Genomic DNA, 15263 nt, shown 5'->3' with positions numbered 1-15263 from the left:
GGGAGACAGTACGTTCTTGCTGGATAATACAGCCAGTGTTTAATATCAGACACGCGAACTCACTTGCGCACACATACGCACGCCCCCCACCCCCCACCCACTCACACATACGCACACTTTGTGTTAAGTACTTGATTAGTTTTATTTTGCAATTGGTGTTCAAACGACACACAGTTGGGGAGATGTTATATCACCGGGAAAACACAGAGGAAAAGAATAAGACATGCAAGATTATAAATTCCTCAGTTAATCATTTGGACTTATAGGAAAACCATAACAAAATATGTGTCAGTGTACTCTACATGACGCAAACAAGAAATACGTCGACAGCCCTACGGCACCCGTACGTCGTCATACAGAACGTAAAACGGAGGAACAAAAAGTTAAAAAACGTATTATTTCCAATTTCTTTTACCCAAAAATACCATCACTGGTTCTATATTTTCATTTTTCTCAATACAGGCCTGTTTATTATTCAAAAAGTTCCCCAGAACTATTAAAATACACACAATCCTCCGTGAAATCGCCTCCCCCGCATCAGCTGTTTCCCACAATCCTCGGTGCCACGTCTGTTTGGGCTGAGGTCGGGGTCGCTTGTCAAAAAAATTCGTGGCTCGGGTGACATATCGTCTCTCTGAGGAGGATATATTCACCATGGGAGGATCACACAGCGTGGAGATCCCTGGCGGTGGCATGGAAGGATACCATGTGCTGAGGGTGAGATAAAGGAGGATAGAATGCAAGAAAAGCAAGAACGTCCGCTTTATGCCGGAGAAGATTAGGATCTGTTTATTAACCTCTATTCTGTCTGTTGCTCGGGTGTTGTTAGGTCGTTGCTTAGTATCATTAGGATGAGGGTAAAAGGGTTTTAACAAGCTTGCGATTTTAGTTATGGTTAAAGGGGCAGAGTTTGGCAAGACTTCATCTGTCATATGGACGTCTGAAGAGGAAATTGCAGAGTTTGTGATTAGGGTTCCAAGGGAAGGAAAATATACCAGTTTGATTTTGCTTCGGTGATTGTATTCATAGGGAAATTTAGAAAAGAGAGTTATTAGGCAAGCAAATGTCATTATGGCTGTCTTTCTGTGAAATTGTTTTAAAGATAAATAATACAAGAAGAATGAATGGTAAAGCATTGGTTATATTACTATTTATGACAATCGGGACTTCCCAGACAATATATACATCAGATTTATTCTCGTGTGATGAGAACAAATCTGATGATCATTTCTGAAGCAATCACAGCCGTCAATCATGATGTTTTAAGTCTTTATATCAGAGGAGGGCTTGAAGTATATCAGGGAATTATGCGGTAAAACAAGCTGAAATTGATAACAGAAATGCCTAAAACCAGCACCTTAAATGCTCAAAATTGGCTAATAAAACTCTATGGATGTGTCAGATATCTTTGAATGTTTACAGACCAACATGCCAACTTTAAAAAAACTATGGGAATCCAATCCGCTATTTGGTAAATCTATGGGAATTCACACCATTCTATATGTCCTGACCAATAAAACAACCTGATTCCATGTCACAAACTTTATTTAACAATCTAAATTGCCATGACTAGGCGTGCCCTTCAGGCACTGTCCAGTGGGAGGGTTGATGGAAGGCTCTGCCCCCCCAACACCCCATGGGAATCATTCTCTTCACTTCGGTATTTACGGCAAGATTGAGCAACATACATACCATAAATAATAAACCAAACACCTTTATATCTCAAGATACTAAACTTTACTTTGTTTCTGTCTATTTTCTGGATGGCTTGGTTTCCAATCACTTTTTCCAGCTTTTTAGGGCACTTTACTGGCTCAAATATCAAGCTGTGATAGGTACTATGGTCTATTTCTTCTGCATGGCCATTATATTGTTTTACAAAGGACCCCGAATGGATGCAACACTGAAAATGAAGCATTCCTCACCGCTGTTTTGTTAAAAAATGGGGGTCACGAGCTCTTGAAAGTCCCGGTGGAAAGTGCAGATGCACGTTAGGTTTATGTAGAAAATAGAGTAAAGCTATCAAAACATGGGAAAAAAAAGGTTTAGTAGAAATAGGGGAATGCATTATATCAGACTTTGAAATTTACTAACTAATTGTCTTCACAAGTGCATAGTGATCCATGAATGAGTTAAGTGGTCATAGTATTGTTTACATTCATGGTATAAACATGGCAAAGAACTGGAAAAAGATGGGTCAATCTTCTCTCTTCTCTCTCATGTACCTCCTTTATTTTCAATTTGTGCACTTTATGCCATGAATGTAAAGTGTCTTAGTTTACATCAAGGTAATTCCATACACTTTTTTTTGCTATAACCCGGATTTTTATCCACTGTAAATTTACCAAAGTGGTCACATGTATACACAGAAGATAACCATCATCTTAGAAATACATTTTGATTAGCAAATCAGCCAGTATATTCCTGCAATGTCAGAGAAAATATATCTGGACTACCTATCTCAACCATGTTTCTTATTACAATATTGTGTAAGGAATAGATAAGGCTCACTAAAATGAGACAAGGCAAATTACGGATATGAAATGAGAATGTTATGTGATTCTAATTCCAGTGATCTGAAAATGAATTGTCTTTGAAGAATATTTTTATTATTCATAACTTCCTTATTCCATCAACTGCTAAATCTTCATTGATAATGTGTACCACCACACTAATTGACATATCACAGTAATGAGTTTTGCAGTCAGTGTAGGACTTGATAGTGCATTATGAACAATAATTGAGATGGAAAAATTTGGTCACTGTCCTTGAGTCAAACATTTCTGTGTCTTCTTTTCTTTATTTTCAATTTGTGCAGGAAATCCCATGTATGGAAAGGAAAAATTCAGAATAAGAACTAAATGTTTTAGCTAAACAAATGAAATTATGTTATTCACTATTTAAACACTTAATCAAACAAAATTAAAGCTCCTTAGCTAATGAAGTGAATAGATAAAAGGCTGACTTCCCTCTTTTTCCCACACTCAGAGGCCTTGTTGGCTAATGAACCAGAAAGTTAAAAGGCTGTGTGTCAAATAAACAGATTATTATTTTCTCTAGCTTTTCCTGTTGTCATCACATTAATATATTAATATATTAATATTAATGTTTTAATTTCTTTTAAAATTTTGTGTATGAATACTTCACATACCTGATGTCACGAGTCTTAGAGTTTTGAAAAAAAAAAAAATTGCTGATGCTATCATTATATTATAGACATTATAATGATTATGATGTAATTGACATTACAAACAGCAATATAAGATACAAGAAAATATTTCCAAAAATCAAGGAAAAGGGTAAACATGTGAGATTGTACTAGTATTAGCTCACTAGTAAGTTAATATTTGTGGAACCATCTCTGTGTAAAGACATTTAAGAAACTACACTCACAGTGGACATTGCATGTATGCACATGGCATCTGTGGTGGCACTGGAGTAATGAATTACTATAAAGCCTTTTGTATTGAAAGTTGATGCTGCAGATTTTCATTTTCCCCCAAATATATATGGGATAGTAGTGAGGGAAGTGTCAATTTCATTATGTAATATATGAGGAAATTATGATGCTTTGCATAAGAACGAGCTCTCATAGGGAAATTTATTTACCAAGGGTTGTGTCTGGTAAAAAATCTATTGAATGGCACTATCATAGACTAAATTCAGGTATTCAGTTCTGACATTCAGAATTGAGTTAAGGGAAAGAGTCATCGGTACAGGCACAAAATTCCAGTCCTCCTCGCTTTAGTTTTTTAGCAAGGTCAAAAATTTTTTTTACACAATGTGCATGGATATGTGATGCTTGAGTACAAGAAATTTGATTTTAAAAAACTGCATAATTTTTTCGCTAGAAAAAAAAAACGAGCGAGATGATAGAATTTGAAAATTATGTAATGGCTTCCTTATAGTGAATAGTACTGCAGTTTTCTTCTGACCAAAGTTAGTCAACAAATAGGAGTACCAACTGTAGCATTTATGTAAATCTATCTGAAACGATAATGTTTCAGTTACCTTTTTTGTAAAAAGATCGCCTTTAATTTTTCAGTAAAAAATGTATTTGGTGGAAATAATGCATGACCTAGCCTCAGTTAGTAGATACGAACTGGACAATCATTTTGCATCAAGAATTATTAAAATTGCGCAATTACATACAAATATTAATATATAGCTTCCTTTTTCAAATATGAATTCAGTGAACAGAGTTGACTTATAGTATGAAATAAAAATTGCTTTGAGAGAGGTTAATTAGTCTTCCACAGCTCCAATATGTGTAATTCTCATATGTATACCAGAATTGGAAGAATTTTAACCAAAAATTGACAGTCATATTGCATTTCATATCCTTATGGTCAAGTTTAACCCATTGCTGCATGGAGCATGTAATACCAACTGTTGTTCTGTTTTGTAAATTTTGCTTACACATAGATGGCTCTGAAAGTGGTCAGACCCAATGTCAATTAGTAGGCCTACGTGACCTCATCTGGTTTCCCCTTACTTTTAGGTTTTTGGACAGTTCTTCCCAATGCTAAGACCCATACTGTCATTTGTAATATTTGTATCATGTCAATTATAAGATTATTAGAGTACTAATACAAATTGAAGGTAAACATGTGAGCTAGAAAGGACTTATAGTTGACTAAACAGTCTTAGAGCATCTATTGGTAAACAATAAATAAACGAAAATCACATTGGACATGGCATGTATATACAGGCCATTTCTGGCTTCAGTAGGTTAACCCATTCTCGCCGGTATATTTTGAAGCCAAAAATAAAAGATTCTGGGCGGCTACAAAATTGGCAGGCGGTGCTTCCCCGGAGTCTGTCCACCCGCCAGCCATGGCCCACTGCTGCGTCAGGGCTTGAGCCCCGATACAGCGCCACACTGGGGGGACGCCCAGTAATGTTTATTTTTTCAGGTGTCTCATATATGGGACACCCATTGTTATTGGGTTAATGTTGTATCATATGACTATATGAATAATGAATGGTTTGTGTTCTTTTCCTCCGTTCAAACTTGTCACAAATCTTTAAGGCACAGGATAGTGTTACAGCATCCGTATTCGCTTATCCATATTCTAGAGTTACGGCAGTCCACTGCGTAAGCGCATAATCTGGTCACTTTGACAATTACTTACATTTGATGAGGCCTTTTCCCATTTCCAACCTAAATTAACCTAACCTAACCAAATTAACCAACCTAACATATCCTAACCAACCTAATCTAATATAACAAACATAACATAACATAACATAACATAACATAACATAACATAACATAACAACATAACATAATCTAACCTAACCAACCTAACAGAACCTAACCAACCCAATCAAACCTAACCTAACATAACCAACATAACCTAACATAACTGGTTAGATTAGATTAGATTAGGTTAGGTTATTCGCATCACCCGCCATTTTTGTAGAATGTAAAACCAAAACCCAAACAGTACACACATGCTCAAAAGGCACTGCTGTTGCATTAGCGCAGTTGGTGCTGCTTACGGCTGCCGTAACAATAGGCAGTGCGAATCTTTAAATCTGAAACTGTGATCAGAAAATTCAGTCTGTTTTACTGTTACTTTTGTGCTTATCTGCATTTTGATGAGAAAAATATGAAGATATTGAGAAGGAAGGAAACAAAAAGTTTATAGTTCTATAATTTATTGAATTGCATATGGCTTAGCCTATTGCCATTTAGAGTGCATGCATACCAGGCTTAAGTTTGAACGAGACGTAATGAGAACTCATGCATGCTTATCTTTATTCAGTTACTAAGAATCAAGCTAGATGAGGGATAGTATCTGATTCAGCCCTTATTCTTTCACAATTGCTTGTTGCAATTGGATTTCCTTTTAGCCACTTGCATAGAACACTAAGTTGTGTATGTAATTCTTTTTAGCACATTCTTCAATGTCTTGGCCCATTAATTAACTTGTTGGATCTGGTAATATCACAGCAATCACATGGCTGAAAAAACGGGCAGTGAATTTCGTAAGTGGCCACTCTCCTGGGCGTGCAGTGTGTAGGCTGGGCATGTGCAAATACTAGTGAGCGGTGACATGATTGTGCCTCCAGTTTGCAAAATGTTTTTGTGTAAACTATTTTAGCTCTTCAGCCATTTTCCAATGTTCATATTTGTCTTTTGATTTGCTTTATCCAGATGGTAATAGATTATTTTCCTTGCACAGACTTCATATTATCTCTCTAAGTAGTTAATAACTCAGTGCAAGTGGGGAAAAAAATATGTAACATTTTGTTATTTGTCATATATCAATTTTTTTCATAATTTTCAATTTTATGTAATATAACCAGCGCTGTCTGTCACAGTGGCCAGGAATATAAGCATGATAATGGCATCCTTCTTAGAGCCTGCTCTCTTCCATTCACAGCCTGCATACATTATTACATTCCACACTTGTTTATTAATATGAATACTGCTAAAGTCCCATGCTAAATGCCAAATGAGCCTAATCACACTCTAAGAGGTTTGTGCACTTGTGGCGAGTCTTTTCTTACACCCTGGCCTTCACCCATGATGGCAAGTTTGCGTCACCCAGCCCATGGCCATTTTAGCAGCATGTTTACATCACCTGACCCTCAATCTAAGTTTATCCATGACAAGACAGTCACATCACTCAGATCATAGGGGTTAAGAAACTTTGTATTTGAGCAGTTATCCCAGAATGATAGTATGTTCTTCCCTGTCTGGGGAAGGTCTTACTTTGATTACCCCCTCTTGGAGTAGCTACTCAGTTGATGTTTGATCATGTTATCATGAATCGTCTTCAAATGCCCGGTGACAGTTAACCACGTCATGCATGATTGGGACTGCCCCAAATTCTGTCTGCTAAATATTTGTGAGCTTTTTTATCCCAGACTGGAGTAATTGAAGAGATACTGCCATTTTTATTATTATTATTGCCAATTACTATTATATATTAGTTTAATGGTCTGCAGTGCTGTCCACAGCTTGCTAGTTTCCTAGAAATATATACATGATATTCTGTTATTTCAACTCTATACCAAGGTTGAGTCATGAGCCAATTTTGAAATTGGTGCAATTTTTTTATATTTATTTATTTATTCACTTATTTTGTCAGAAATAAACTGCATCTTTGTAACTTTTCCAAGATATGAAAATGCTCTTTTGAATTGACTGATTTAGAGGCACATCAGAAATGAATATCTTAGACAGTACTAAAGGCCAGGTGCAATAGCCATTTCAACTCTGTACAAAGACCACATTGTTGGCCAATTTTAACATTGCCTCTAGATTTTTTTTGGATACCTGGACAGGTATTATTTTAGACCATCATTGTCAATAGAAATTTCCTACACCCTTATTTTTCCGAAATTCAAAAAGCTGCTTATGAGTTGATCTTGCAATGCATTTTCCAGTGGATACCATAAATTTCAAATAAAACCAAATTTAAAGAATCTGACAAAGTTACGCTTGCCGGAAGTTTTGTGATCATAATTTCCTTATATTTTTTTGAGTGGCCGTCTGTGTGCAAAGCCCTCCCCGTGGCACAGTATGATGCAGGGAAATCCCATCGTGAGTGGGTAAAGGAAGTACTAATCATTATTTTACGAGCACATATTCATTTTAGGTGTTGGTCATAGAAGTATAAGCCAATTTGTCATTGATGATCATTGATTTTTTCATCAATGAATCATTGATGATTCATTCCTTTTACCATGTTTATTGTAAATCTTTATTTTCCTCCAGGTCCAAGAGAATTCTCCCGGCCAACTAGCAGGATTAGAAGCTTTCTTTGATTTCATTGTTGCTATTGGAAACACAAGATTGGTAAGAACAGATTATTCATCAACCTTATAGATTGTTGTTTAATACTTGCCATGATCTGAGATTGATACTGATGATGGAATCAGAATATTTAGATATATCAGGTTGTGCCTAATAATTTCATCTTCTGAAATGTCTTACTCTATGCACAATTAACCTAATCCTGGTTTTGAGGATAGAGATTGTTTGATGAGAAATTAATTTGTTTAATATCTTAATTTGCAGGATCAAGACAATGATACGCTGAAAGAACTCTTAAAAAGCTCAATTGAGAAGGAGCTAAAGATGACTGTCTATAGCAGCAAGACCCAAACTCTACGAACAGTGTCTATTACCCCTTCCAACCTCTGGGGTGGACAGGGGCTGCTTGGTGTGTCCATCCGATTTTGTTCCTTTGAGGGAGCAAATGAGAATGTTTGGCATATACTTGTAAGTTACTGACAAAGCTCTTTGTTTTGCTTAAATAGAAACCTGTGGTAATGTATGTTTGTATACCAGTTAATTTGTAAAAGTTACATAGCACCTCTTTTTCAATCTTACAGGAAGTTGAACCAAACTCTCCAGCTGATATTGCTGGCCTCCAGGCTTACACAGATTATATCATTGGTGCTGACTCAGTCCTGCATGAGAGCGAGGATCTCTTCTCACTCATTGAAGCCCATGAAGGTCGACCACTCAAGCTCTATGTGTACAATGTTGACACAGATGCTTGTCGGGAAGTGACCGTCACACCCGATACTCAGTGGGGAGGGTCTGGAAGGTGAGAATCTGTCTTCTTTATTCCCAATCATAAGTCAACTTTCAGAGAATGTTGGAAATCTAATAATGGTCAGAATGTTGGGATGGATGATATGTAGATTGAATGTGGGATATGTTGCAGGCTTTTCATTTTATTCATCTTTTGAACTCATTTGCTTCTGTAGTTTTTTGTGAATATTGTTGCAGAGATGACTCCACAAGTGCTCAGGCACCAAGGAGTCAGTTAGTGGGCACCTGATTTCCTCATTCCTTGAACTTGTGGAAGTTCCACTCCAATGCTATTGATATAAATACTGTTATTATTATTACTGACATTATGTTTGTTATAATGTTATCAAAATACTAATAACAATGAAGGTAATAAAGGTATAAATAAAGAATCGTAAATAGGGTAAACAGATGAGACATAGACACTTTGGTAACACTCATTGGTAACAAAGCATTGGTGGAGCCATTAATGCATTAACTAAAATTACAATGAGCATTCCATCTGTTTTTGACATACAGGGGCAAAGGGATTTAACAACAAATTCCTATAATGATTTTCTCCCCACATATATATTTACTTTTTTATCTTGTAGCTTGGGATGTGGGATTGGCTACGGATATCTTCATCGCATTCCTACCCAGCGTAATGTATCCCAAACACCACAGCCCGCTCAACCAGAGTCTGTTTCTTCATCATCAGAACCATTGTTACAGGTAAGAATTTTCTTAAGCATAAAAAAGTGAAAGGTTCTTATTGAATAATTTTAGATTTGAATAATTTGAGCACTGGTGAGTCAAGTAGTTTGGAATTGATTCGTAAACTGTCTTCTGATAATGTTGATAAGTGTTTATATGAGATCATCAGTAATTGATAAGATAAGTTAGATGAGAAACACTTTTATTACTCTCATTTGATTCTATAATACATATTACTTTTATATTCTTTTTAGGTGGCCACTGGAAGCGGTTTAGATACAGTTGTATCAAGTATAAGTGATATGAGTTTATCAGAAAGCACAACGACAGCAACATCTACAATTCCTCCACCCACTGCCTTCACAGCAGCCCCTGAAGCTAATCCAGCGTATGCTACAGCCACAGCAACTGCTGCTACAACTGCTGCCATGCCAGCTGCTACTGCTGCTGTGCCCAGTATACCACCTCCTTCACCATTCACTCCAACTCCTATTCCCCCCCCTGCTGAGCTGCCAGCAAGTGTCACTTCTCCAGTTGTTCCAGCTCCTACACCTTATTCTCAGGCCCCTATTGCCACTACATCATATGCTCCAGTCCAAGCACCAGTTGAAACTCCCATCCCAAATCCAGCATCTATCGCATCTCCTCTCCAAACGCCCATGCAGCCACCAATGCAAGTCTCCACTGAGATACCAATGCAACCGATGAACTTTCAGCCTTCACCCATGCCACAGCCAAGCCCCTTGATGATGGGTGGTGCCCCAACTGTCCCAGTCATGGCTCCTCCAGTCATAGGAGGGTCTGAAGGTGCACCACCTAGTGTGGGCATTACCTCTCCCATGTCTCTGCCTCAACCACCACCACCTGCTCTGAATCAGTACTTCTCATCACCACCTATGGTCACCCCACCAGTTCCTCCCACTTTTGCAGGTTAGTATCGATGTGTGTCTTAACTTTTTTGAAGTCAATGGACTCACTTGTAGATAAATAATATGATTGCCTGAAAAGAACTATGCATGTCAAGGTACCCTATAAGTAAATTCTTGTTTAAAAATGAAATTGAATCTTGAATATATTTTTTATGAGGAAAGTAAAAGCAGTAATGTGTGTCAATTTAGGTCATTAAATATTTTCAAGAACTGCTTTTTAGCACATTTTGGCATGATTTTTCAGTCTGTTTGCCACAATAATTACTTTTACTGTTAGTTCACTTCTGTCTGTTTATAATTGCATATGTATAGCCTTTTACAGTGGACTGTAATCACATGCACTTTTTATTCACAACAAAGTAGCCCAACAGTGGGTAATTTATATTTTGGTTTTATGAACTATAGATTTAGACTTTTTTTTTCTTGTGGCCACTAGCACCATCAATGCCATCAATCCCAGGAATGCCAGTGACTACCCCAATTAATCTCCCTGGGATGCCCCCAATCACAGGTAAGCCAAGCTGTTAATGTAGCAGTTGGACGTGTAGTTAAAGCTATCATTGAAAGTCTAAAACTCGAGCAATTACCAGTTTTAGCTGTGACGGATTTAATGCATTAGGTTAAATAGAAAGAAATTCTGATTTGCATTTTTAACATAATTATTTCATTTCATAAATAATTCCAATATGTCACACTTGCAGGCAGACATTAATGTAAATTAGACATTAATGAATATCAAATTCCCCTGTCCTTTCAGTAAGTGCCACGTTGCCACCAGAGTCATTCCAAGGAATCCCTAGCAACCCACCTGCCACTTCTCAGCCACAACCAGTTCAGTAGATTGTTAACCAACCCACTTTCTAGAATGTAAGCAGTTATTAAAGTGAAGTGTATTGGACATTTAACCATTAGTATGTACTTTAGGAAGGGAAAGCATCATTGTAATAATTTACAAAGGGAGACATGGAAAATATGTATCCATAACACTACTGTCTCTGAATCTAAAGCTATATAAATATCTGTAGTTGTATGCTCCAAGTTTAAAATTGTTTACAGTGACTGTTACATATGTAAAATCTTCAGATCAGAAATTCTTTTACACTGGAAAGTTTGTATCAGTCTTTATTTCTTAAAGTGAATAAATGTTGGTGGATTTGAATAGGCTAAGATCAAGTAAAACAAGATCTCTTTGGGAATTTCCTTGCCAAAATGAAATGATAAGTTTCATTATATAAAATATTCCATATTTTATATTCATGATATTTGGAGAACCAATAGTTATTTATGTATCCTTTTTTTTTCTTACTTTAGAACTTTTTACATTGTGGTGTTATGTTTTGAAAATTTATAACTGTTAGTAATCCATTGAGTCTTCAGGCTTTTTTTTCATCATTATAATTGTTTTGTCTGTATGTTTTATGAGCAGTGACTGTTCAACACTAGGATGTTACCATTAAACTGAAGCTTATAGACTTTCATGTATTACAAAACTTTGCATAGTGTGGAAAATTTAAGTTTGATATGCAATTAAATTTGATGTGTTCTTTGGAATTCAGCTTGATGAAAAGGGACACTGTTTTAAAACAGGTTGTTTTGGTGCACATTCTTTCAACAAAGATGCTCTATGTGATGTTCAGGCACTATGTGAGCATTTAAAATTTTAGAGACAGTAATTGATAAACTATGTAAAAACAGTGCTACCTAGCTTTGAGCTTATTTTGAACAAAGAAAAAACATTTTGCTCCTAGCCTGTATGGGTAAGATTTTTGTTAAACCTTTCAAAATTGATTATTCATTTTATAATCATTAACATCTCAAATATTCTGAATGTGATATCCTTCAATACTAATGCAAGTAATAATGAGATTATGTGCATGTTAGCTTTTTGGTGTATGGCTCAAAATTCTGTTACTTTCTTTTGTAAATACTTGTATAAATGAACATATGATTATTGAGGTACTTGAACTTTAATTTTGACTTTAAATTTGTGTGTAGTTCAGTAAACATGCCTTACCAATCCCTATTTTTCTTATTAATTCTGCAACATACCCAAAGAGTAATTGAGGAAATTTACGATGGTTACTTTTCAAAGATGTCCTTGACTCTGTGAGAATTAATTGATCTTCATTATATGAATATATTATGTAAGTATTATAATTTTTTTCCATTTACAGTAAATGGAATTGGAATGAAACCCAGGTTGTAGAAAAAATCTCTTAAGAACCAAAACAGAGTTACTTTAAGGCTCCACTTAACCCTTTGAGGACAAGAAATAGTGTACAATTTTATTCCTTTTGATCTGATGGAGAGCAAATTTTGTTTAGCATTTATGTAGCTTTATAAATTTTTAGATTTATTACAACTAACTGGTTGTAGAGGTAGGGTAAAATACTAATATAAATGATTATCTCAGACTTTGCAATTTATGTGAATGATCTAACTATATGAGAAAAAATTCAGTTTCATTCATATAGAAGTCAGAGAGAGAGAGAGAATGTTACAGTGAAAACAGCATTAATTACAGTTCACTGCCATCAGATTTATGAAAAGTTGTAATAGGTGAAGTATCATGTTGTTTCATTACAAGGCAGCTTCCCTATATTTAATATCTTTTTGAAAAAGCACAATTTAATACTCAAATTGTTGGAAGCACTGCCAAATTACCTAAGATTGATTTTTCAAGCAAAATGGGAAGATTTTAAAGGTAAATTTAGTTGGGAAAAGTTACCTATATATACATATAGACAAAAGACTGACGCTTGTGAAGATTTGCACACTACGGAATAGAATACTTATAGACTTCAGATATGATTTTCCAATGGCATTATTAAAAGTTAATATTACCTTTATTAACAGACTTATCATCTGATTCCAAATCTGGAGGAACTAGATATTTCTGAAATAACTGCTTTAATGGTTTACACAATTCTCATTGCAGCCAAAAATATATATGATTATATTTTGAGTATAACTCTATAGAAAAGAAATGCAACAGGTAAGATACATTTTCTCTATAAAGCAGAATTGGAAAAACAGTGATTACTATAGCAGACCGCATCTCCTCAAAGGGTTAAGGAGGATAGTGGATTTTCAGTGCTATTCAGTTGAAGAACCAGTGATATTTTTGTATGTTATCATTACATGTACTGTCAAACACCATATGCTGTAACCTGTTAAAGAAAAACAAAAATTATTTATTGAACTTTTCATTATTTTCTTGTATCTTCAAGTGCCTACTGGCATGACTATGTAAGGTCATTTGCATACCTTTGAGTGGTAATATGATTTTTGTAATTTTCTAAAATGTTTCAACTTTTAAAATTATGTCTCCTGATGAAATGCATAAGAAATATTTTTGGAGAAATGGAAAGGAACTGGTCACCAGAAGCAATCACCCTGCAACTCAGAATTATGTAGCACTATTATGAAAAAAAGTACTTAGGTTGAGCCTCCACCTGAAAGTTTTCCTTTTTTCACTAATTTTCATACAAAGCCATATCAAAAGTTTAGGCATACAACTCTGATGCGGAAAAAAGTTAATCTCAAATGCCAATAGCATTAATAATTATTTAATGTCTTATGATTACAGAAACTTGATAAAGGTTCAAGAGGTATTGCTGCCTCTGCATTTTTGGATGATTTATGGAAGCTATTTATATTTGTGGCTGGTAGCATTAGTCCTCACAAAATGCAACATCAAAGTACTGGTATATTTCATCTTACAGCAAATATTTAGTTTGGTGTTAGATTAGGTGTTGTATTTGAAAATTTCATGCAAATTCTTGTTGAGCTTTTGAAGTTGCTGGTTATATAAAACATGTGTATATACAGAAAGTACGGTGTCAAATTTTGACGAGCTTTTACTATGTCTGTACCTCAAGCTAGAAAAAAATATTTATATATTGTAGCACTCAAATTTGAAAGTTGCACCATTCCCTCTAGGAAATTAAGGGTATTTTGCCATGATTTCTGTTCAACTAATAACCCAATGTAAATCATATTTGTTTTGGTGTTTTGTTACTGCCTTTAAATTATTTTGTGTAAATTGAAAACTGTCTGCAATCTTCTTTTTTTCTGTAAAAGCCTGCCCACACAAGCAGGTAAGATCAGTGGGTTCATCAACGGGGTGGCAATAGTAAAGGTGACATCACAGGTGAGAGAACAACGAGAAAACTACTTGTTTACCAGTTAGTTTGTCCATCTCTATTTGTGCCAGCCCATGTGCTTGCTGATCATCCCTGCCTAGTGTGACAGGCCTTAATAGTTAAACTCCACAAACAATTTCTTGTTTTATATATAGATTATACAGAAATAAAAATCTTGTTTAATATATTGAATAATATACATTGCATTTCAATTCCTTTTTGGTTTAGAATAAATTGGGGATATAATAAAATTTGGTTTTCAAGTAATGCCCTTGTCCTTTTTTGTAGCTTTTATGTACAGTACAGAAATACTTTAGTGATTACTTAATAGTTAAACTGAGGTTTGTGGCATAATTATATTAAAAATAGAATTTGTTTGATGCTTAGAAATAGCTATGCATATCATTTTCACTAGATGAATCTAAATAATTGAATATTTTACATCTAGAAATGGAAGTTTTGAGAAAGTTTGTGTATAATATTTTTCATTCTTCAGAAATTAGTTGAGCAATAAACTGTAACTCTGAAATTCAAGTTACTTTATATAAAAATATAGTTGCCATTACTTGGTTTGTTTCTTTAAGTAAAGCAGACTAGAATGTGTTAATATGTTACCAAAAGTATTTTCTAAATTATCTATAATAATGTAAAGAAAGGAATTAAATTTATTTATATTATCAGCTCCATTTATATTATTTACCTAGTGTTTGAGTTTTTTGTGGTATACACAAGACCTGTCACAAGTAACTGATGTCATTTTTATAACTATAGTAATAATAACCACCTATAATTCTTGGACCCATTAAGTGTGTCAGCTTTTATCATTTATATTTTATTGCAAAGGTACCTTCAATTAAGTAGATCTGAATGCTAGTTTCTATCAGCCGGTTTGTTAAAATTGTGCAAGGCCCAACCCAAAAAATATTTGTATACTTG

At 35.1% G+C, this 15263-nt stretch overlaps 1 protein-coding gene across 1 annotated transcript; it reads left to right on the top strand.

Moving 5' to 3' along the window:
- Positions 1-541: 541 nt before the first annotated feature.
- Positions 542-15007, top strand: Grasp65 (Golgi reassembly-stacking protein 2). The gene is made up of 8 exons (XM_027364442.2): positions 542-717; positions 7733-7813; positions 8036-8239; positions 8353-8570; positions 9151-9271; positions 9508-10183; positions 10619-10693; positions 10940-15007. Exons 1-8 carry the CDS (start codon positions 655-657, stop codon positions 11020-11022), a joined length of 1521 nt encoding a protein of 506 aa, XP_027220243.2. The 5' UTR covers positions 542-654; the 3' UTR covers positions 11023-15007.
- The last annotated feature ends 256 nt before the right edge of the window (positions 15008-15263 follow it).

This window comes from Penaeus vannamei, chromosome 13, assembly GCF_042767895.1.
Source record: "Penaeus vannamei isolate JL-2024 chromosome 13, ASM4276789v1, whole genome shotgun sequence".
Classification (NCBI taxonomy): Eukaryota; Metazoa; Arthropoda; class Malacostraca; order Decapoda; family Penaeidae; genus Penaeus; species Penaeus vannamei.
This window is presented reverse-complemented; position numbering and strand designations above follow the sequence as displayed.